Genomic DNA, 23,624 nt, shown 5'->3' on the forward strand with positions numbered 1-23,624 from the left:
TTTCTGTCTCCACTTGTATTATGCTTCCTTTTGAACTCCTCACTAGTTGCACTTAATTTATTGGAAAGCCAGCTAAAGAGGGGTAGGCCTAAGTAGGTAAACCCTCTGCTACCCTTGGCCCAGTTAACTTCCATCAGCACCTTACTGACTAGTCTTGGAGAGGGAAGGGGGAAGTGAGGATTGAAGGTCTCCTCCCCGCCTCCTAGTCCTCCCTCTCTTTCTCCTCTCCCCGCCCCCCCCCCATCAAAAGATGTACGGGATAGGAGGGGCAAAGTTGCTGAAACAGATAAGAGGGCTGGTCTTTGTCCATCCTAAAGTTCAGCAATGGTTTGGGTTTTGTTTTTTTCCAAAGGGGGCGGGTCCATTATAGGGCTAGGCTGTGATAAACATATGCCTATTTTTGTCATTTGCAGCGAGATATTTTCCCTTACAGTAGGACCTTGCCAATCACGCAATAGGGTGCTGCCATCTCGACTTGATCACCTTCCAAAGCAATGCATATTTTGGGATGAGCCATCTCAGCATCTGAAAATGAGGTTGAATCGGGGACTGTACGGGCTCCATTCTCTTGCCACCTCTGATGGTGTACACCAATTGCACTGTAGTGTTTCCCCCACCCCACCCCCACTACTGGATAGGCCTTGTCCCGCCTTTTGGACTGTACCATTTTACCAGCTTTTCTGGGGGTTGCAGTTGGGTGGCAAGCCAAGGGAATAGACCATAAAGTTGGCATATGTCAAACTGGGACTCTTGAGCTAGATTAGAGGAAACGATGCTTTGCCCTGGTCTTGATTTTGTTTTTGGTCCCCCCCACCCCACCCCGAGATGTAATGCCTTTAAGGCATTGGGCTTCCTAACTGTGAAGGGTTAAGTACGTAAGAAAAAGACCTGATGGATCAGGTCAGTGACCCACCTAGTCCAGCATCCTGTTCTCACGCTGGCTAACCTGATGCCTCTGGAAAACCTGTATGTAAGGCCTGAGCACGACAGTACCTTCTCCTCCTGCAGTTTCCAGTTTTTGGAAGCATTCGTGTCTTTGACAGGGGAGGCAGAGTATAGGCCAATATCCAATGATCCTATTGTTGCCAGATCCTATTTCACACTGGGCTCTTGGCCTTCAAAGATCTTCCTAGGACAGTGGTTCTCAACCTTGGGTCCCCAGATGTTTTTGGCCTACAACTCCCATGATCCCTAGCTCACAGGACCGGTGGTCAGGGATGATGGGAGTTGTAGGCCCAAAACATCTGGGGACCCAAGGTTGAGAAAGGCGGTCCTAGGAGATAAAAGATTAGTGTGATAGCCACTCGGTCAAGAGAGCCAGCATGCCCAGAGAACTGCCTCCTCCAATAGGTTCCTGCAGTCCCAGGGGTGGGCCAACCCCCTGCAAGCTCTGTACTCAAGTTTTGAGAATGAAGAATGTAAGGCTTTGCGCCCCCAACACCCTCCGTTAATTCCCTCGTCGTCTATTCACTCTGTGTGCCCTTCCTTGTCCTGTTTCGGGTTTAGTTCTTGTTCCTTTTTTTTTTTTTTTAATGCTGACACTCTTGAAATCAAGATGCAAATGTCAAAACAGACAAACCAGGAGATGGATTTCAATTGCCAGCCCTCCCACCAAACTAATAAAATGTTGTCACTTCTCTAACCCCAGCGCCAGACCCAGACTCTTCTGTGAAGGGGGCCGTGGTGGGGAAGGATGGAAATGGGGCAGTGGGCTCTTTGTGTGCACACACTTTCCACTCTTTGCTGGAAATGCGAGGTTTCAAGGAGGAGGTCGGGGAAAGGTCAAATAAGAAGACCGTCTTAGTTCATAAACATCCTCTCCCAATTCTCTATGATGGCCAACCAACATGTTGCCATCAAGAATAATCTTTGGACTCTTAGCCTCTCCTCCTCACTTCCTGCATAGGCCCAAATCAGAAAAATTATGGTTTGTGCCAGGGAAAGGGCACCTGGTTCCCTTTAAGAGGTTGTTGGACCACACCTCCTATAAGCTGGGGTTGATGAGAAGTGGAGTCCAACAACATCTGGAGAACCATAGCTTGCTTCAGCTGTGAAGGGAGGATATCCAAGCAGGTGTGGGGAGAACCAAGACTTGCTCACATCAGCCAAACTGTGATTTGGGTTTTCGGCTCAACCAGGCCTGCTTTTCAGTGATGTGACCTGAAGGTAACCCTCCCAGATCTCTTCGTCCTTCAAGTGGTGGCTTGTGTGATGCAATATCGGTGATCCACCACCACAGACAAAGCCTTCATAATCACCTCACTAATTCAGGGCAATGGAGATCATGCACACATTCAGCTTTACATCCTGGCCTTTTGAATCAGTCCATATGTTTGCAAAGGAGGATAAGTGCAGGAATGGGAAACCTGAGAGCCAGTGTGGTGTAGTGGTTAAGAGCGGTGGACTCGTAATCTGGGGAACCGGGTTCGCGTCTCCGCTCCTCCACATGCAGCTGCTGGGTGACCTTGGGCCAGTCACACTTCTTTGAAGTCTCTCAGCCCCACTCACCTCACAGAGTGTTTGTTGTGGGGGAGGAAGGGAAAGGAGAATGTTAGCCGCTTTGAGACTCCTGAAGGGGAGTGAAAGGCGGGATATCAAATCCAAACTCCTCCTCTTCTTCTTCTTCTTCTACCTGTGGGGGCCCCCCATCACCCCCAGCCAGCATGGTTTCAATATCATTAGGCCCAAAATTGAATGGTGAGGATTGCTTTCTCCCTCACCTGATCCAACAGGAGAAAGTGGTGATGGATGAAGCAGGGGTGTGGCATGTATAACCTACCAGCAGCTTAAGACAATGCCTTGGAGAGGCTTCACAGTAAAAAAGGGAATAAAGACAATGATAACGGTCAACTTCGTAAAAGGTGACTGCTTTTTTTTGGTGCTGTTATAAAGGGTCTCTTTGTTCTCCCAAGTTAGCATGTCGTCAGGTGTGTCAGCTTTAGGGGGCGGAGGTGTTGTCCTCCCCCTCAATATTCCGTAGCAGGGAGCTCAGCACCCGAAATACTGAGAGGGTAGAAGAGGCTGGACCGCCAAGCCGAGCGTGACGCAGCATCAAAAGCAGACTCCTCCTAAGCATAAGAGAGGAGGAGCTGTGGCCATTGAAGCTGAATGGCACTGGGCAAGGCTGCCCCCCGAGGACATGCTTCTTCCCAATGTCACATGTGTGCTGCACCACTTGGCTCCCCAATCTTTGGCCCAAGGGGGCACCTCTGCACATCACTAGGACTTATGAGACTGGTACAAACTGGATCACCACATCCGTGTGTGTGTGTGCACGTGTACTAAGTGTTTGTGTACCACTTAATACGTAGTATGTACCATGAGGGAGAGGGACGCGGGTGGCGCTGTGGGTTAAACCACAGAGCCTAGGGCTTGCCGATCAGAAGATCAGCGGTTCAAATCCCCGTGACGGGGTGAGCTCCCATTGCTCGGTACCTGCTCCTGCCAATCTAGCAGTTCGAAAGCACGTCAAAGTGCAAGTAGATAAATAGGTACTGCCCCAGTGGGAAGGTAAATGGCGTTTCCGTGCACTGCTCTGGTTCGCCAGAAGCAGCTTAGTCATGCTGGCCACATGAACCGGAAGCTGTACACCTGCTCCCTCGGCCAATAAAGTGAGATGAGCGCTGCAACCCCAGAGTCAGCCACGACTGAACCTAATGGTCAGGGGTCCCTTTACCTTTACCTTTACCTTTACCGTGAGGGAGAGCTGAATTTCTCTTGGTTCCTCACCATTTCTCATTTTCCCAAGCTTGATTTCAGTTCTCCACACTTCTGGAGCAATTCAGTATTACTATTATTACTCTTTTTAAACCATCATGAAAATTCATTAGTACAGTATGCAGTTCAGACTAACAAAGTTGCTTTTGCTAGCAATTTCCCCTAGTATACATTTTTGTATGTTATTTCCAATGATTTATTCATTTTTATGCACGTTATCCCCTAATATATGCATTTTTGTGCACGCAGCATTGAGAGAAACCTGCATCACAAAGGGTGAATTCTGGAGGATGATTGTGTGCCACTTCACGTATGTGTCCAAAAATGTGAATTAGGTGGTTTCCCACTCAAATGCAAACAAACCCCAAAATTCTCACCCACCTCCCTCTCATGGTACCACCCAACAAAGCACCCCCATTTTGTGTGAGTCATAGAGCCAGTTCTGCTGAACGTTGTTAATGGAGCCAACTCAAGGTTTGAGGGACCTCTGGGCAAAATGTTCCTCAGGGGCCTTTCAAAACTATTCAGGGAGGGGGGCTTTGCAAGTGGTGGGCAGTGGCACTCTAAGCCCTGGCACATGGCTATCCATAATTTTAATTTCCCACAATGCTCTCTTACATAACATCACTCCAGGGCAGAGCAGGGAATTAAGGAGGTGACTAGACCCAACACCAGGCCCCAGGGAGAGGAAATTCACAGGATCCCCGGGGAGCTGCCAGTGACACGACAAGTGGGCGATGATCAAGGACAGCCCGTACTTCAGAAACTGCCTGGATCGCAAAGAAAGAAGAACAGCCGGTTAATCCTGCTTATCTTTACCACAAAGTGTTAACACGTGAAGAAAGGGTATCTCCCTGGTCAAAGCCCAGGAGCCGCTTCTAAGAGATGTCTGCATAGCTTGAGCACTTAGCACCCTAAACAGTTTTGGAAGTGTTATTTCAGGTTTGTGCTCATTCTAGTTTTGAGATAAGGCAGCCTGGGGAATAAAGGTAAATGCCGCCATCACAGTCTCTCACTTGGAGTGCAACTGCTGGCAGCCAACATGGTGTCCTGCAGATATTTGGGGAGACCACAACTCCCATCAACCCTGGCCATTGCCCATGCTCGCTGGGGCTGATGGGAGTTGTAGTTCAGCAACACCTAGCGGGCCAAAGGCTCCTCACTTCTGTATGAGCCAATGCCAAACGAAGATGGGAAAAGGAGCAATGTACTGCAGCCAGGTGAGGCCCTCAAGCCTGACCTTTCTCCATGGCTAGCTAAAATAATGTCATTGCTCAGGCCACCGGCCAGGATAGCATAAAACAATGTAGAAATATTTCCAGAAATAGGAAAAATACAGGTGCCACCTGTAAAATACAAAATCTAGTCTGTTTGGGCTTTCTGCATAGAGATCCGTTCATTCCAGCGCAAACTGTAAATAGATTTTCATAGCTGGTAGGGGATTACACGATCTCTTGCATCATTTGCTTGGATGAGTCATCCACAAGCAAGATAAACCAGTTTACGAAGAATGGACTCGTGAATAATCCTATCAATCAAGCGCTCCAACCTTTTAAACTGCATATTGAGGGCTGAACAGACCAGAGGACCCAGCAGGTTGGAACTGAACGAAGGCAGATCTGCCTTTTGTTGACAGTAAGGGGAGGATCTGATCCTGATGCGGCCTCTCTGGGGTCATTTGTCTGGGAGGGCCTTCAAGCAGAGGAGGCAGAACCCAAAGTGGGCAAGTTCGCTAGGAATGGACAAACCTGCCAGATTCAGTCCTTTTAGTTTCTCGTTGTTCCAATCTTAAATTCGGTTCTTCTAATTGCGCCAGCGATTTGAATGTCCATCAGCTTTTTAGTGCAAATTTCTCCTAATAAAGACATTATTGTGTGTGGATTTGACGAATACACACCCTTTGCAAGCAACTTCCTCCAGTTTAATACATTTCTGGATGCTATTTTCAGGAATATGTGCATTTTCATGCGCACGTTGCCCTGGTACGTGCATTGTTGCACACATACCGTGGGTTGCAAATTTCAGGGAAGCACCGGTTTTGAAGAACAACTGTGTTTTGGTTCTTGTCTTATTTCAGAAATTGGGGACTTGATGGGTTCACCTTTAAATGTGATCTGGATCTATTTTTTACCCCATCCCTAAAGGTCAGAACCAAAGTAGGCTCTCTACCACCGCCTTCCATTTCTGCCACCACTCCCCCCCCTTTCCCCCTCCTCAATACTGTCATGAAATTAGACCGAGGTCCATTTGTGTCTCCAGTGCTCCAGTTGCCCACCCCTGATTTCCCAATGAAGACTGGGAGGGAAATGTTTTACATACCTTAAGCCAGTGTGTCAGGCCAAACCAAGAGGCCTACTTGCTTCAAGGAAGAGATGGTGAGTAATACGTCTAGGGAGAGAGATGGACAAAAGCAACCACAGCGGCCACCCCCTTTTTTAGTGGTGGGGATGTTAGAGAGACAAAGAGGTTTTTACAAGATCTTCCCTACTAACCCTAGAGCAACAAGGCTTATCTTACTGGTTAAGGGTCCAGTACTGGGGGCAAGCCAGGTTAGAGCAAATGTCTCCCCCGAAAGCAAAATATATAAATATTGTGGCACCTAAAATACTAACATAAACTTAGGACTCAACTATACAGCTGTAAATAAAATGCATTAAGTATGCTTTAAGTGCAATATAGAATGTGACACTAGATGGCGATGGTGAGCCTTATGGAAAATTCAATGTATTTTTTAAAACGCTTTTTAAAAAAGCATTTTCAGAACAGTTTTTTATATGTGTGTAGGTTCCACCTTATTCTCCTAGGATGGGTCACTTGAAAATTGCTGGGTGTTTTGGCAGATCACAGAGCTGACCCTATCAGGCAAAGTGAGGGGACTGCCTCAGGTGACAGATTTTGGGGGGCAGCTTTGGCATTGCCCTAGCCATTCCTCCTAAGCCCTCAGAACATTCCCATCCATGGAAAGACAGGACTGTGTTAGGCTGCACAGCAGGGCTTGCCCAAGGCATTTTGGCACCTGAACCGAATTACAAAATACCATCTCCCACCCCGCCAGGGAAGAAGAGGTGAGTTAAAGTGTTATGTACTGAAGTTCTCACCCTGGGCCAGCAGGGAGATACTGTAGATAGTTTTCACTCAGCTCCGCATATGCAAATAAGGAATTGAAAGTGACGTTCAGTGATTGGATACTTACAGAAAGTTGTTACTGTTGCTTTGTAGTTGAGCTGTATATAAGAAGATTGGCTGACCCTTCAGTTCAGTTCTGTTCCGGCCTGTGAATAAACAAGAGCTGTCTGAAGAATCACTGTCTCGTCTGATATGTTCACCCACAACTTAACAGAAAGCTACATCAGGAACAAGGGGGTAATAAAGAGCTACATTGGGATCCGCTGCCCCTGTGGAACTTGCCACCTGAGGTGGTTGCTTCACACTGCCTCTACACAGACCTGTTCTCCTTAGTCTCAAGTATTGCCCCTTGTAGGATTCAGCAGGGTGGAGGATGGGGACTAAACAAGAGTAAGTTCACACTGCCTCTCATTGGCTCTAGTGCCACCTACTGTTGACCTCCCTGCCTCCCTCCCTACCAGTTTCAATGGGCACCAGCCAGCGCTGCCTAAACTAACTGGCTGCCTCAGTGGAGGATTTTAACAGTGCTGCCAGTTGCCAGTCCAGCTGGCACGCCCTTCACCTCTGGTGGCAAATTGACTTGGGCTGGCCCTAGCAGACCACACTAGCTGTTTTTCTTCAGCCCCATTGTCAAAAACAGTGAGGCAAAATCACAGACCCTAGACCAAGCTGCTAAGAAGGTCATTTTAAAATATAAAATTTAATGGGAAATTAGTGTACCATACTAATGCCATATTATGACACTCATAGGCCCCAGCCCATGGCTTTGTTAAGATGCTTGATAATCTGAACTGGTCAAAATGGCCTCTGTTTCTTTTGTCAAGATGAGGAGATAACAAAATTCCAGGGCCAAGTACAGATGCTTTTATCCATTCTGCTTCCATGCCACAAGGACCACTTGTGTGAGAACCTCTGGACTAGTCTATTTATTACAGTATAAACTCATACCCTTCAGCATTTCTCCAATGAAAGCAAGGACTTCCTATTCTCTAATCATGATAATAATAATTTTAATATTTATACCTCACCCATCTGATTGGGTTGCCCCAGCCACTCTGAGCAGCTTCCAACATATATAAAAACATAAAAAATTAAACAATTAAAAAAACCTCCCTATACAGGACTGTCTTCAGGTGTCTTCTAAAGGTTACTTATCTACTTGGCTCAGGGGTCACATAACTCCATACCCCCCAACATTTCTCTGATGAAAATAGGGGCGTCCTAAGGGAAAGTGGGACATTCCGGGATCAAATCAGAAACCAGGATGGCTTCTGTAAATCCAGGACTATCCCTGGATAATAAGGACACTTGGAGGGTCTGTAAACTATGCTATGGACATGAACAGACGTCATCAAATATTTGCATCACGTTCCTCCAGTATAATCCTCTGTTTGGCAGGTTGTAAAGTGGGATGGTTTTGCTTCAAATTTGACCAGACTCACTTATGTCTGCTGAAAATAAATGAGGTGGTTTTAGCACCACCCCAAGAGAACTGGGACAACATCCCAGTCTACTCAAAGCTCTTCAAATGTTTACAGAGTGCAGAAGTGGTGAACAACAGGGACAATCAGTTGTAAAGGACAAGAGGCACCGTCAACAATCAATCTCTCTTCCCGGGGAACTCTGAGAATTATAGCTCTGTGAGGTGGAGGGGGGAATAGGAGTCTTCTAACAAGTATTTTTGGGATTAGACCCATAATCTGCTGCTTCAAATCAATGCTTAGATTCAGCTGACGGCCATTAAAAATAAATGCGGTTTTCAAAACTGCTGATTGAGTTGACTTATCCCTAAATTGGATTGTGGCTGCAAATAGGTATGTACATTTATTTATTGATAGAATTGCCTGCCCCGTTTTTCCATTAAAAAAGTAAAATGCTCAAGGCAGCTTGCAATGAACACACACACACAAGCATATCTTCCCTGCTTTAAAACTCAAGAGAAAAAATAAATAAAAGCCAGAGCTGTATCCAAATAATAAAAGAACATTATTACTAAAAGCGATCAACCTCAACCCCTTTAAAAAATGAACCTCACAATTTCATTTCCACTCTGCTTGTCTGCCAGGGTGTCTTGCAAGCTTTCAAAGGCTCCTTGCAAGGGAAATTCCCGTCCCCAGCTAACCACCCGGAGGATCCAACTATGTGATAGCTCTGGTCAGTCAGCCTTTTCCTGGGTGGGGCATCAACCAACCGAGTGGCAGAAAACAGGTGGTAAAATCTTCCCCCCTAGTCCTTCCTGCCTCCAATCCAGAAAGTCCAGTCCAGTTTTCTGACCCCGACCCCCTCATTCCCTACCCACTTTGCCTGGGCAAATATATAAAGGGCAGCCTTAAGATTGTTGCACCTTGCAGAACAGGATACAGCTGGCTTGTCTGCAGCTAACAGGTGAGTGGAGGCTGTAAGCCGGGAGGTTTTGAGGATGGAAAGGGGCCCATTGCTGCCTTTCAAAACTGCAGTCCCAAACTGAAAAGCTGTGATTGTTTCCATGTATGTGTTATTGTTGTTTAGTCGTTTAGTCGTGTCTGACTCTTTGTGACCCCATGGACCAGAGCACGCCAGGCACTCCTGTCTTCCACTTCCTCCCGCAGTTTGGTCAAACTCATGTTCGTAGCTTCGAGAACACTGTCCAGCCTTCTCGTCCTTTGTCATCCCCTTCTCCTTGTGCCCTCAATCTTTTCCAACATCAGGGTCTTTTCCAGGGAGTCTTCTCTTCTCATGAGGTGGCCAAAGTATTGGAGCCTCAACTTCAGGATCTGTCCTTCCAGTGAGCACTCAGGGCTGATTTCCTTAAGAATGGATAGGTTTGATCTTCTTGCAGTCCATGGGATGTACTCCATGTATGTACCCTCCAACATTTCTCTGGTGAAAATGGGGACATCCCAATGTTTATCCAGTGAAAATAGGGACGTCGTAAGGAGAAGTGGGACATTCCGGGATCAAATCAGAAACCGGGACGGCTTCTGTAAATCAGGGACTGTCTCTGGTAAATAGGGACACTTAGAGGGTATGTGTGTAGAGTTCTTATCAGTGGTGACTGCCTTCTGATAGCAATGTCCTTCCAGAGTGGTAGCCATTGCAGGGGAAAGCGTGGAGTCTTGTGGCACCTCAAGACTAAGATTTTGTGGGCAAGATGCATCTGATCTCTTTAGCTGAGTTACCTCAAGTGGGGCCATTTCATTTGTGCGATGAAATGGATCCTTCCAGAAATGGTCAACAAGGCTTTATTGCAATCCAGCTAACCTTCTCAGTCTCACACAAAGAAGGTGTGTGCATGTATTTGCACAATCTCTCCCTTGTCCTGCTTTTGTGCCTCAGATTCGCCATCAGTTTCCATCCAGGTGGCTGAGAGGAGTGTGGTTCTGTACACACCATACATTTAAAGTATGTTGCTTTCCCCAAAGAATCTTGGGAACAGTATGCTGCCCCTCAGAGAACTACAATTCCCAACACCCTTAACAAACTACCGTTCCCAGGATTCTTTGGGGGAAGCATTGTGCTTTAAATGTATGGTTCATACGCAGCCGAAGTGTGAGGCTGGTGGCAGAGTTCTAGGTCTGTGGTACGGAGGGTTGAAGAAAAACAACAGAGGCTAAACTTCAGGATGGCAGTGGATAATATTCAATTCTCATTCAATGAGAATACCAGGCTAAATGTGCACGAAAATTGCATCTGTTAGTGAAAATAACATTTAGAAATGCTTTATAGTTGGGGAGATTGCTTAGCAAAACTGCATGCAAAAACTGGTATATTAGAGGGGAAATTGCCAATGAATTTTCATGAAGACTTTAAAAAAATCAAATCACAAACTGATGTGGAGAAGTGAACTTAAGTTTGGAAAAATGAGAAGTGTGAATTTTGAAGGATGCCTGCAGTTCACTTCACATATTGGTTTGAAGAAGCATAAATGCACCTTTAAATGTTCTGTGTCTGGTTCAGTGCTTATCATGTTGATAGAACATATCCCAAAATTTCCATTGAAATGATGGTATATGGTGATGTAGCGTATTTTTGAGAAGCTGTCTGGAACATGAAACCAGTCAAGAGAACCTAGGAGGCCATTACTGCCTGGGAGTAGACACCATAGAGCACGATTTGTTTTACTTCAGAGTAAACACACAGGAAACACATTTGTTTTTAAGACAGAAAATTGCCTGCAAAACCACCTTTCTCTCCAGCTAAAATTCACACACTGACTACAATGTACAAAAAGCCTCTGAAATGAAAATAACCAATATTTACTAATTTCCAGGTACTGAACATTAAAATGACAATAAAATGTGTCAAAGATGGTCATGCCTTGAGTGCATAATTTCATTTGGCATCACTGTATTCTTTGAAGAGAAACACTTAATATCTTTAGGTGCCAGGCAAAACATTTCTCTTCAACCAGGCATTTGGCTGATTAACATTCTATGGCTTTTGAAATGTGCTTGTGGGAAAGAGTTATTTGTTTGTTTTTGCTTTATTAAGTATTTTGTATTCTCATTTTGTATTTTTCTGTTGTAAACCACCCTGGGATTTTCGGCTGAAGGGTAGTATACAATTTTAATAAATAACAAGAAGAACAATAAAGGCAAACAGCCTCAAACTCTCTCTCAAAAAGAAGGGCAGTCTGGGTTTCAAATAATTGATTCGAGCTAATTAGGCAACTCTTTGACTAAATGCTCCTAGCCAGAACGCAAGTACCTCCAGAATTCTTAAACCCATTTGCAACCCAGTACTGATTTTGGGCTATTAGTTCTTGGTAGGGCCATAAGGCAAGGTGAACTGACCACCTCGGGCGGCATGGTCCACAGGGGCAGCAGATCTTGTCTCCAAGGAATGCATCGCTTGCTGCTACGACAGCGAAGGTTTCAGCACGCTCCTTGGAGGATGGACCTGCCGCCTCCTTGGCAGCCCATGCCACCTCAACAGTGACCTCTTAGCGACTAGGGGGCACTGCTGATCTCCTCCCACCCCTAGGGAGAAGGTGGTAGGGACTGCCCTCTGGGGTCTCCTGGGGTCTGCACCCATCTGCACAATTCAAAGTGTTGGTGCTGACATTTAAAGCCCTAAATGGCCTTGGCCCAGTATACCTGAAGGAGCGTCACCAACCCCATCGTTCAGCCCGGACACTGAGGTCCAGCTCTGAGGGCCTTCTGGCAGTTCCCTCACTGTGAGAAGTGAGGTTACAGGGAACCAGGCAGAGGGCCTTCTCAGTAGTGGTGCCTGCCCTGTGGAACGCCCTCCCTTCAGATGTCAAGGAAATAAACAACTATCTGACTTTTAGAAGACATCTGAAGGCAGCCCTGTTTAGGGATGTTTTTAATGTTTGATGTTTTAGCGTGTTTTTAATATTCTGTTGGGAGCTGCCCAGAGTGGCTGGGGAAACCCAGCCAGATGGACGGGTATAAAGAATAAGAATAACTATTATTATTATTATTATTATTATTATTATTATTATTATTATTCTGGCATGTTCCTGAGCAGGCCTTGTCCCCTCCATGCTATGACCTTTGATTTCCTTTTCAACCATTGGGTCAGGTTGATTTGATTCCCCTACCCCTTGTTCTTAGCATAGATAATTTTGTAGTTCACCTCAGGTGCCAAAATGTCCTTAGGTCCTTGGTAATGCTTGGAAGTTGTTTGGCTTGGTTTGGTGGAGAACCTAACTGGTTCTCCTTCACACCTTGAGTGCTTTGACTTGGCTGGAAGGTGCCCTTGAACTGTGATCTTGCTCGTCTGAATAGAGGACAGAGAGCTGAAGGTTGCCTGTTGTACAAAAGTAAAATTTGCATTGGTTGCTCCACCCACGCTTGTCTCTGGCCCTGCCCACTGCTGGCATATGGCCCTTGGAAGGTTGCCCAGAAGGGAACGTGGCCCTTGGGATAAAGAAGTTTCTCCACTCCTGGATTAGATGGTATTTGGCCTCTGATCTTCATCCCCTTCCATTAAACAGAAGGATGTAGGAAGAACCCTACAAGATTGCACCCAGGTAAGGTGTCCTTGTGTCCTACTGTGCGGAGAACAGCCTTCCAACCAAAGAGGCGTCAGAGGACAAACTTCTGTCCAAGGATAGCTCTCCAAGCCAAGTCCACAAGGAGATCAAGAGGGGTCTTGTAGTGGCTCATCAACAGTTAGCAACATCTGGCCATCTCCCTGGTGCCATGCAATACCAAAACTGGTGGTTTCCCTTTTGGAGAGGGAGGGCGTGGCAATGTGTACTCTGCATAACAGGTTTGAGTCGCAGAGCACTGGCCTGTTCACCTTCCTCTCCCTGCAAAACAACTCTGGAGGAGGCAATGTGGATCGCCAGGAATCCCTGCAATGCTGTCCTGAGGGTATAGCTAGCTCCTCCAGTTAGACCTGCCCTTTGTGGAGCAAGCTAGGCAAGAACTGGTGCCTGAGGACAGGCGCTCCCAGACTGGAAAAAACATACACACACCAGACCCAGCCAGGAACTTCCTCTTCCCTTCAAATCTCTTAAGGACTTGGGTTGTTTGGCTCCATATATACCCTGCCTTTATCCATAAAATTGGGGCAGATTTTTTTCTTTTCCTAAAGACTGTCCCATCATACAAATCCCTGGTCTGTTAGGTCTTAATATACACAAGTTTGCATTTTAAATTAATCTGAATTTCTGTTTGGCCACCAATTTTTTTTCTGGTTCTGAGATGGGTGCCATCACCTGGCATCCTTGCATACCCACCTCAGCTTCAGCACCCTTGCAGAAGGCCCAGTGCTGATGCCTGCATGGGTTCCCTTAAAAAAAAAAAAAGTTTCAGTATTCTAAGCAGTTCCGGGCAACTGAATTAAAATTTGTCCTAGTTTTTCACAATTGGTCACTCTTGAGCATTGCACACAGGCCTCTGGTGCTATTTTAGAAACCTGATTTTCCCACATTCTAGAAAATGCAGGGTTAAATGGTTCTGAAATATCTCAGGAGACACCATGAGTCCAGGAGGCAGCACAGGACTGTTTGCAAAAGGTCTTTCAAACAGCCTGATAATGTTCTTTGAAGCTCTGATTTTCAGGGGGTTGAGGATCAATGCTGGGAGGGAGAAATAATTTTCAACTGAAACTACTGCTAAAAAAAATTCACCACCACCACTTCCATTTTAACAGCTGTTTCATTGGAAGCTGCTTCCTCCTCCTGGAGCAATGTGCATTCCTTCACCACCAACTAATGGCCAATTGAGTGTGCTTTGCTCCAGTAAAGGAACCATCAGGAACTCCCTTTAAGCTCCTGATCGGTCCTTCGAAGCTTGCCCAAAATGGAAGCCTGGGCTGGATGTTCCCCATCCCTGCTGAAGAGAACTGTGATTTGCTCCCTATCATGAAGCACTTTTCCTGTGCAAGATGGGTCGGGGTGGTAAGTTCACTCCTGAGCACCAAATCTGATCCTCCAGACCAAGGTTTCCCAAACTCCAGCTGTACTACAACTCCCACCATCCCTATCTAGCAGGACCAGTGGTCAGGGATGATGGGAATTGTAGTTCCCAAACAGTTGGAGTCCCAGGTTTGGGAAACCCTGCTCTAGACCTTTCTATCTGACCCTTGGGGCACCTCCCACTGGCCTTGCTCCAACTTCTCCTCAACTGTTTTTGCTGGTTAGGATGAATTCTTGAATGCTTCTTTCTCACCTGGGTGGAAGATAAAGAGGAATGTGTGAGTGTGTGTAGACACTGGCCTACTGTTGAAAGGTAAAGTTTACATTTATTGGTCTGCTTACTTTTGCCTCTGGCCCCACCCACCACTAGCATGTATGTGGCCCTTGGAAGATTTCCAGAAGGGATTGTGGCCCTCAAGCTGTCAAAGGTACTCTCCCCTCCCTCCCACCTGAGACAGGTAGCAACTGTTCCTGTTTAGGTCAACTGAGTCTTGAGTTCCTTGATAAAAGGCCACTGAGTTGATTCATTGGAGTAAAAACATAGTGGTGTGCCTTCATTGCAAAGGAAGTTTTGCATCCTGCCCTGAGCTCTTCTGACTCCCAGAAATGTTGTGGAGTTCCCTAAAACCTGCGTATTTGAGTCCATACCTATTGGCTCAGTTACCTGCCTCCAGACACACTTAAAATAGAAAACAGTTACTTCTCTTCATATACAAACTGTTAAAACAGTGAAACATTAAAATCGATTTCTAGGAATGGAGTACGAAATAAAACATGTAATAAAACTCAACATTTCAGCCCAAAAGCTCACGTCAACCCAAGAAGTCAGAAATGCCATAATCATGGCCAACGTTGAAAAGACTCTCATCCCAAATGCTGTGTGGTCTAACCTGATACAGATGGTCTTTAGATCAATCTTGCCATTCAATCTTCTCCATCTCTGCACGCTGTTGGATACGGATGTTTTGGAAGGAGTACTGGCATAAGCATTTCTTTTCTATGCAAACTGAGACAGGAGTGGTGGAATCGAACCATAATCCCAAGTCTTTCCCATTGGCTTTTCAGGATCACCTTATTATTTCTTTTGTGCTTTTCCACCTTCTACAGAACCTGAGCAGCTGCTGCAAGGAACCTTTCCTGGGAAACATGGAGGAGAAGAGCTCATCTTTTGTCGTGGGGCTGTTGGTGATGGGCAATGTGATCATCATGGTGAGAGTGCTGAAGCTACCATGTTTGTAGGTAGAAGGGGAACCCCTGGGTTTTTTGGCTTACAATCTGGTGTCTTACCTGGGGCACCACAGCCCCGCTATCAGAACTTGTGTCAAAGGAGAACTGGCATAGCTCAGTGGTGGAGCATCTCCTTTGCTGATCAAAAGTCCCCAGTTCAACTGTCTGCATGTCCAGTTAAAAGGTTGACGGAATAGATAATGGGCAGGACGCCTGCTGGAGAGCTACTGCCAATCAAAGTGGAGAGCATTTGGGCTGTGGGCCATTCCATCTGCAGGTCCCCAGAAGTTGCAGCATCTGGGCACCCACAGTTGGCAAAAGCCCACACCCCAAATGCTCTCTACTTTGGCCCTAAGCCTTGATCTTTGACCATGATGGTTGGGGGTGACAGGAGTTGGACAAGTCTGAGGATTCAAGGTTGAGCTTAGTGGAGAAATAGGGTTGTATCCAATGCCAGTCCTGCTCAGGCGAGACCCATTGAATTTAATGAGGCAGGTCTGTTATTTCATTGGGTCTACCCTGCTGGCTACAGCTCCTATTTTGAACCTCCCACAAGGCAGCTTGCTATATCACAGCTTTCTCATATTTATGCAGCTTGCGGGACTGGCGCTTTACGCAGAGTCTGTCTGGGTAACAGCTGATCCCTACAAGGTGTACCCCATCATGGGAGTTACAGGCAAAGACGATGTCTACGCAGGTGCCTGGATCTCCATCTTCACCGGCTTCTGCTTCTTCTGCGTGTGCGTCTTTGGCATTATCAGCCTTGTGAATGGCAACCGCCTGATGGTGTTGCTGGTGAGTAAAGCAGGGAGGAGTAAGGGATTTTACCGAATGCTCATCTTCCCCACCCCCCATCCCAGCTGGAATCTCCTGCCATTCCTTAGCAGTGTTTGGGGGACAAGCGATGGAGTCAGCTTTGATACGCTTCCCCTTCTGGTGGGAAGAGGGCAAGATTGCTGTGGGTGACAATATGGAAAACTGAAGGCATCTTGAAAGAGAGAGCTGTGGTTCGTGATGTATGTTCCACCTTTCCCTATGTAAACCCAGAGAGAAGTGGGGCTGGCATCAGTGGCTTCAAGCAGGGCTTTGAAACAAACCCTCAAAACTTCAGTTTGGACTCCCCAGAAGCCTCTTTGTCTCCAGCCTTCATGTTCTGCCTTGGGAAAGGAAGGTTGGCTTGCTAAGGCCCTAGCGGTCAGCAGTCTCCCTACCCGCTCACCTGGTTCTTTCTCCTTGTCTTCAGTATCTGGTGCTGATCCTGGTTGTCTACTTATTTGAGTGTGCTTCTTGCATCACGTCCTACACGCACCGTGACTATGTAAGTACAAGCAGACCAGGGAGAGTCGCCCAACTGTGCCTGCCGCTGGCCAGAACTTGGCTCTGTCCAGTTTGAGAGAAAGGGTGGATCTGTGTCATATTTTAGCCCAGGGTGGTAAATCTCCAGCCCACTAACCCCCAACCTAATTTTCAGGTAGTGGCTGCATCACCACAGGGAGGTGACTGGGCTGAACACCAGCAAAGGCAGAGCAGTTTTAATTCTTATCACAGCACTGGGCTAAGCAGAGAAATGTTAGTCTCTCTGCTCTGTCCAGCACTATGATCAGGAGGAAAAATCACCCAGTCCCTGCTCATCAGATGATCAATCTAATGATTGGGGAGGGGGGAATAACCTTCCCTTAGCTAATCAACAGTGTGTCTTCTGTGTGTGTTTGTAGCGAGCACCCAAGACACAACCACATGTGACCTTTGATATTTCATTGGGGGACTTTTCCTTTGTTTTTGTTTTGTTTTCCTCCCTTCAAGTTCCAAGACTCTGTTTGTCCTCCTGGCCTTGTGCTCCTTCTTGGAAAAACCCAGAGGAGCCACAGATACTGTCAGTAGTGCTGGTTTCATTCTGCAAACTGAATTGCACTTGTTGCAATTTTAATCTGAGAACCAGCCGCCCAGTTTTTGGCCTATGCCCTTTGTGCATAAGTGCAAAGCCCCCATTTGGATGGACCATTGCCACATGGATGGCGCAGATGAGACTAATGCACTGGACTGGTCCTCTTGAAGCATCCTCTGAACCAGCCCACTGTCTCTTATGAGCCTAGGCTTTGCCAAGGGGGGGGCAGCTGCCCCCTAAATAAAGTAAATAAATAGAAATACTTAACTAACAGCTCAGTTCTGCCCCCTCCCTTCAACGTAAATCCTGGCTACTCCCATGGTCCAGGTAGTTAGCATTTCAAGCGCTGAAGCCTTTACAAAGAGGTTTTACAAGTAAAGCTAAATTAGTTGGAGTTACTTTTTACGTGTCCCAGTTAGGCTGCAACCATGGGAGCCAGGTGCGTATATTCTTGAAAAATATCAGAAGTAAGTGGGCTGTTACGTTTTTTAAAAAGTCTATTTGGCCTAATAAACTAAACACCTTAAGTGATCCCATTTCTCTCATTGTAGAGAACCAACAAAACCTAGGGTCACATCCATACCACCCGTTAAAGCACATTTATAGCACTTTAACAGTCATGGCTTCCTTGAAAGAATCCTAGGAAAATTAAGTTGACTCCTCACAGAGCTTAAATTCCTGGCATCCTCAACAAACTACAGTTCCCATGATTCTTTGGGGGAAGCCTATGATTTGTTTTTGCCTAATCCCATGATCCCCCATGATAGTTTTTTCCTAACCCCATGCTCATTTTATGGAACGAAGGCCTGTCATTTTTCTTCTCTGCTAGAAACCATTGTGCCATGCATTTACACAATCCACGTTCTTTACAAGCAGAATGTTCAGAACATATGGGTCTAGTAAAGGACGTGGGTGCTGGGGAATGTGGCTGACCAGCATTCTCTCTCCCTTCCCCACCCAAGGTGGTTTCGAATTCCAAGCTAATAACAAGACAGATGTTGGCCTTCTACTCGGCGGACACTGACCAAGGCCGGGAACTCACCCGCATGTGGGATCGTTTCATGATGGAGGTAACCTGCCCCTTCCCAAATTACCACCTCTGGGTGGAGCAGAACTGCCAAGAGCTGACCAGCTTATTGTTGTTGTTGACAACAATTTGCTAATGCTTCATCAAGCAGCACAAGAGATGTTGCCTTGGCATGCTGCAGCTGGGGAATCACAGTCTTGTAGCGTTGGAAGGGACCATGAGGGTCATTGAGTCCAAACCCCTGCAATGCAAGAATATTTCACCCAATGTGGGGCTAGAACCCACAACCCAAGAGTCTCATGCTATCCCTCAAGGAGCCTGTCACCCTCCTAGGCTACCAGTTTCCTCATACTGGTTGAGGCTGATGTGAGTTGGATATCAATATCTGGAGGGTTATAGGTTGCCCACCCCGGTGTATGTCCACATAATCTTCTTCCTGCCTACCTCCTAATATAGGAACCTACCATAAGCGATGGGAGCATCGGGGCATAGCACATCCATGTTTCTGAAGGCAGTGGTTCTCTATGTACATGCAAAGTCTAGATCTGCTAGGAAACTGATTTCATGTTTGTACAAGGCCCTCTTGAATAGGAACTTGAGAAGCTGCTTTATGCCTTTGGGTCAGACTCTTGGCTCTCCTAGGCTTTGGACAGAAGTATTTGCCTTCTCATCCCCTGATCATTTCCACTGAAAACTTCTGGGATTGCTTCTGGGCCATCTGCATACACGATGTGTGTCAGCTCTTCTGCAATCGACTGCCCTCCATACATTTTGGACTACAACTCCCATCATCCTTGACCATTGGGCCATGCAGCCAGGGGCTGATGGGCATTGTAGTGCAACAACCTGGAGAACACCAGATTGGAGAAGACTGACATTTGATCTTCCTCTGAACTGCAGCCCTTCCCAGATATTTCTAGGAAGCCTGAACAGAATAGCCTCTCCCCATATGAACCAACCCAGACCCTGCAATCATCATGTGAGCCCCTTCTTCGTGTGCCCCTTCCCAGAGAAGTCCAGAGGGTGGCAACATGAGAATGAGCAGTGGATCCCCGGTTGTGGAATGCTCTCTCCAGGGAGGCTCACCTGACACCATCATTATACTGTATTTTTCGCTCTATAAGACACACCAGACCACAAGACGCACCTAGTTTTTGGAGGAGGAAAACAAGGGGGGGGGGGATTCTGAATCTCAGAAGCCAGAACAGCAAGAGAGATCGCTGTGCAGTGAAAGCAGCAATCCCTCTTGCTGTTCTGGCTTCTGGGATAGCTGCACAGCCTGCATTCGCTCCATAAGACACACACACATTTCCCCTTACTTTTTAGGAGGGAAAAAGTGAGTCTTATAGAGCAAAAAATACGGTATATCCTTAGGCACCAGGCGAAAACTTTCCTCTTTAACTAGGCCTTTGGCCTTTAACTGTCTGTGGCCTTTCAGAAGTAGAAGGGATATTTTTAATGTATTTCGTTAAAACCAAGAAGAAATGTGTCTGTGTGGAGTTTTTTTGTCTGTTTGGTTGGAAGTCACTTTGAGTTGCCTTGGGAAAGATAAAGTGACTAACAGATTCAATAAATAATAATAGCCAGGGAAGGCATAGCAAACAAGCAAGGGGTCCTCTGCCCAAATAGCTACTGCAATACGAGGTGTTAACACTAACTGGGATGCTTTTTCCACCTCCAGCAAAAGTGCTGTGGCGCCAATAATCCCATGGATTGGGTGAACTACACCTCGGTCTTCAGAAGCAGGTACCCTGAGGTGGTGGCCCCTTGGCCCTTCTACTGCTGCAAGCGTGATCGCAACTTTGTCATGCTCAACGAAGAGGGCTGCAGACTGGGTCACGTCGACTACATCCATACCAAGGTACTGTGGTCCTCAACACCCTTCCCGAAGTTGCCTCCCATTCCTGGCCATCTTCATGAGAAGTACAGAACTGTCTGCCCTGGAGCGAAGTCTCCCTCTCAAGGTCAAGACAGCCCTCCTTTTTGGCCCCCGGGGGCAATTGTGGCACTCTCAGCATCTCAGGGAAGATCTCACTGGCTCTCCTCCCTTCCTCCCTTAGGGCTGCTTTGAGCACATCAAGCACGCAGTACAGAGCTATGCCTGGGGAGTCTCTTGGTTTGGCTTTGCTATCCTCATGCTCACGGTGAGTCCTAACTTGAAGGGCTTGTTTGGGGAGGAGGTGGAAGGAATTTGCTGCCACCAGATGTGGGGACGGCCACCAGCTTGGGTGGTTTTAAAAAGATGACTAGACCATGGAGGATGGGGCTGCCAATGTTCACACCTAGTCATGATATGCCTCCGATTGCCAGTTCTTGGGGGCTGCAAGCAGGGAGAGTGCTGATGTAGTCATGTCTGGCTTGCAATCTTCGCAGTGGCATTTTGAATGGCCAATGTGACAACACAATGCTAGACTAGAAGGGCCTTTGGCCTGATCCATCAAAGCATTTATGTTCATGAAGAGAGTCAGTGGGCTTCTCTACACAACTTATTCACCACTCAACCTGATTTGCTTGCACAAAGATCTCCTTTACATTATGCTGTAATGCGGAACACTTAATAACTCCTAAACTCAGTTGGATTTATTTTCATTATGTTTCAATTCCTGTTATTTCTCCCGTTATTTGAAAAAGAGAAGCATGTCCTTGTGTAATGACTTCCTTGTTGTCTCTGGTTCACAGTCAGGATTAAAATATTGCATGCATGTTTGACAGTTTATGTGTAAAAGAAATGATGTGATGGGTTACAGGATCCTATATTTAAGTATGTTGTGTACACAGCCCTGTGCAAGCCACCTTGAACTCCTCAGAAGAAGACTTCAAACATGGGTGGCCAACCTTTGGCCCTCCAGATGTTGCTGAACAACCCAGTCATCCCCAGTCGGCATGGCCAATGGTCAGGGAAGAGAGTTGTAGTTCTGCAACTACTGGAGGGCCAAAGGTGTGCCGAGTAAGCATGGTGCAAAAGAAATTGTAATGACATGGTTAAGGGAGGGTGAGTTGCGGTCAATTTTGTCATACGTTGTCCTCTCTTCCACAGTGCCCTGTTGTTCTCCTGGCTATATACCACTACACTACAATGTGAGGAAGCCCAGCTGCTCCAGCTGAATTTGCCCTATGATGGGGAAGGGTGGAGCCATTTTCCTACACCTCAAGGCAGGGCACAGCATCCTGATTCATCCTTGCGAGGAACCTCCGTGGGGTTTCCTTCTATAGTCACAGTGCACCATAGCATGTTCTGTAAGGCTGACTTGCTCCCCACAAACTTGACTGTGGCTGGCTGGTGTCACGGCCGGACACCTTTAACTCTGCCATCCTGTCACTCAAGTGTCCTTTGGAGGAATCTTCCTAACCTTCTTTTGTTAAACTTTTTTTTTATTAAAAAGAATGTACAATAAATATTTGAAATCCTGAAAAGGTACTCTGTCCGTATGTGTATATTTTCTTTTTGAGAACTATGGCATTTAATCTGGCTTGTTCACTTACTGGAAGGTGATTGAGGAAACAGGGAGCAAAAGGTAGGCGGGGATCCACTAACAGATCACTGCAGTAGATCAGCAAGGGCTTTCCATTTCCAGTTGCTCTAACAATAGCGACAGCAATAGATCTCCCACCACTTAATTGTATAGGCAGATCACCCCTAGGGATGTCAGAGAATTCCAGTGGAAATAATTCCAGTGGAAATGGTAGCAAAAATTGCCAAGGTTTGCTTATTTGTGGCACGTCCAGATTGGAAAGCAATCCAAGGAATAGGATTGGTACTCACCATTGTTGCTTTCAATCTGCAAATGAGACTTAATTGCTTGTGTGCGTGCACACACACACATCTGCATTGTGTTTCATTTGTACGGTAAAATTCCGCCACAGTAGACAGCAAGATGAATATCAATAGCTTTTGTCAGAAGCAGAACTGCAGCAGAATGAAAGCACAGGTGCATGTGACATAGGATGGCACAGAAAACGATGCCTTTTTCACATCCCTAGTCACCACAGCACACAGATTTAACAGCCCTATTTATCCACCTTCAGCTAAACCGGAACCTGGCACTCAATTAAAAAAATATTTTTTAAAAATAGAAAACCTAAGTGGGTGGGGATGATGTACCAAACTGGAGCCAGCCAGGTCCCACCTACTCCCAGTTTGAAATTGAAGTTAGCAAAATGAATGTCCAACTTTATTATACAACTGGTCTTACGGTTATATTATTTCTTCCCTTCACTTTTGTTTCTCCCTTCCCTGCCCTGAGCAGAAAACTACATCCCTCTGAGGGAAGAGGCATGACTCACTCGATTACCTCTTTCCAAATTCCTTCTCCTCTCTTACTTTCCCAGGATAGATGCTGTGACATGACTTTGCCAAGGAACTGTGCTGGCTGGGGGCCCAGGCACCACCAAACCTGCATACACCACAGCCTCAACCCCTCTGAGCCAGCTACAAAGTTCACAGTGTGACCCTGGGCAAATCACCATCTTTTATCCTGGTGGCTGATAGGGTAAAATGGAGGGAGGGCGATCAGAGAATGCCACCCTAGGCTACTTTAAACTGGGTTTCACCTCGTGTATTCTGCATTTGGTGACTGCGGCAGCTAGCGTTAATGGGCATGTGTGAACCTGCTATCACAGGTTGTAAAGACCGGTGCTAGAACTTCCAGGTCGCTTCCTACAACAAGGGCTGTCTAGATCATGTGTGAATCAGTCCTCCAGTTTTAGAAATTGTTTTTCTAATGTCACTCTTTGGTAGCCACTTCACAGCTTGCAGCAAGGCTAGGCGAGTAAGAAAAGAAGTACAACACTGTGTCATCAGAGCTCATTTTGTGCCAAATAGATGGTTAAAGTAGGGAAGGGCATTTAAGGCATGTAAGCCCATGGCTTCCCCCATAGAATCATGGGAAGTGTGGTTTATCCCTCGTGGAGCTACAATTCCCAGCACCATTAACAATCTACAGTTCCCTGGGTTCTTTGGGGCAAATCACGCACTTTACATGCAGCCTATGTTCTAAACATTCGTCATTAAAATAATAATAATAATAATAAATGACTGCAATGGGTGAAAAGGCTAAAAGATACTATAAAAAGCTCTCTCTGGATATGAAACTAGCCAGCAGACTTTACAAAACTTTAAACAGCATGAAAATTCATCCCCGTTGACCTGGGAAACTGCCCAGAGAGGAAACATCTGGGCGCGCTCTAAAAATAACAGGTGTTCGTAAGACAGCGCATGAAGGAGCATGTGTTGAACATTACAAAACAAAAACCACCAACTACCAAGGGCACAT

At 46.4% G+C, this 23,624-nt stretch overlaps 1 protein-coding gene and 1 long non-coding RNA gene across 3 annotated transcripts; one reads left to right on the forward strand and one right to left on the reverse strand.

Annotated features, from left to right (window-relative positions):
- Positions 1 to 806: 806 nt before the first annotated feature.
- On the reverse strand, positions 807 to 3,039 carry LOC308482981. The gene is made up of 2 exons (XR_013989533.1): positions 1,253 to 3,039; positions 807 to 1,129 (listed from the first exon to the last, which is right to left on the reverse strand). It is a non-coding gene; the product is annotated as an uncharacterized lncRNA (long non-coding RNA).
- A 6,030-nt stretch (positions 3,040 to 9,069) lies between these two features.
- Positions 9,070 to 21,769, forward strand: UPK1A (uroplakin 1A). Of its 2 annotated transcripts, none has more exons than XM_081019295.1 (8): positions 9,070 to 9,228; positions 15,320 to 15,421; positions 16,034 to 16,234; positions 16,683 to 16,757; positions 18,287 to 18,394; positions 20,033 to 20,212; positions 20,412 to 20,495; positions 21,389 to 21,769. In XM_081019295.1, exons 2-8 carry the CDS (start codon positions 15,359 to 15,361, stop codon positions 21,431 to 21,433), a joined length of 756 nt encoding a protein of 251 aa, XP_080875421.1. In that variant the 5' UTR covers positions 9,070 to 9,228; positions 15,320 to 15,358; the 3' UTR covers positions 21,434 to 21,769. The 2 variants fall into 2 exon arrangements, with proteins under 2 accessions (XP_080875421.1, XP_080875422.1); XM_081019296.1 differs by lacking the exon at positions 9,070 to 9,228 and adding an exon at positions 13,635 to 14,525.
- The last annotated feature ends 1,855 nt before the right edge of the window (positions 21,770 to 23,624 follow it).

The sequence above is a fragment of the Podarcis pityusensis genome (assembly GCF_964106645.2).
Source record: "Podarcis pityusensis genome assembly, chromosome: 8".
In the NCBI taxonomy this organism is placed as follows: domain Eukaryota; kingdom Metazoa; phylum Chordata; class Lepidosauria; order Squamata; family Lacertidae; genus Podarcis; species Podarcis pityusensis.

Bases quoted from the DNA above. Each gene is read 5' to 3' on its own strand.
- UPK1A (XM_081019295.1), top strand. From the start codon at position 15,359: ATGGAGGAGAAGAGCTCATCTTTTGTCGTGGGGCTGTTGGTGATGGGC. The intron at 20,213-20,411 runs GTACTGTGGTCC...TTCCTCCCTTAG, and splicing joins TCGACTACATCCATACCAAG to GGCTGCTTTGAGCACATCAA. The intron at 20,496-21,388 runs GTGAGTCCTAAC...TCTCTTCCACAG, and splicing joins TTGCTATCCTCATGCTCACG to TGCCCTGTTGTTCTCCTGGC.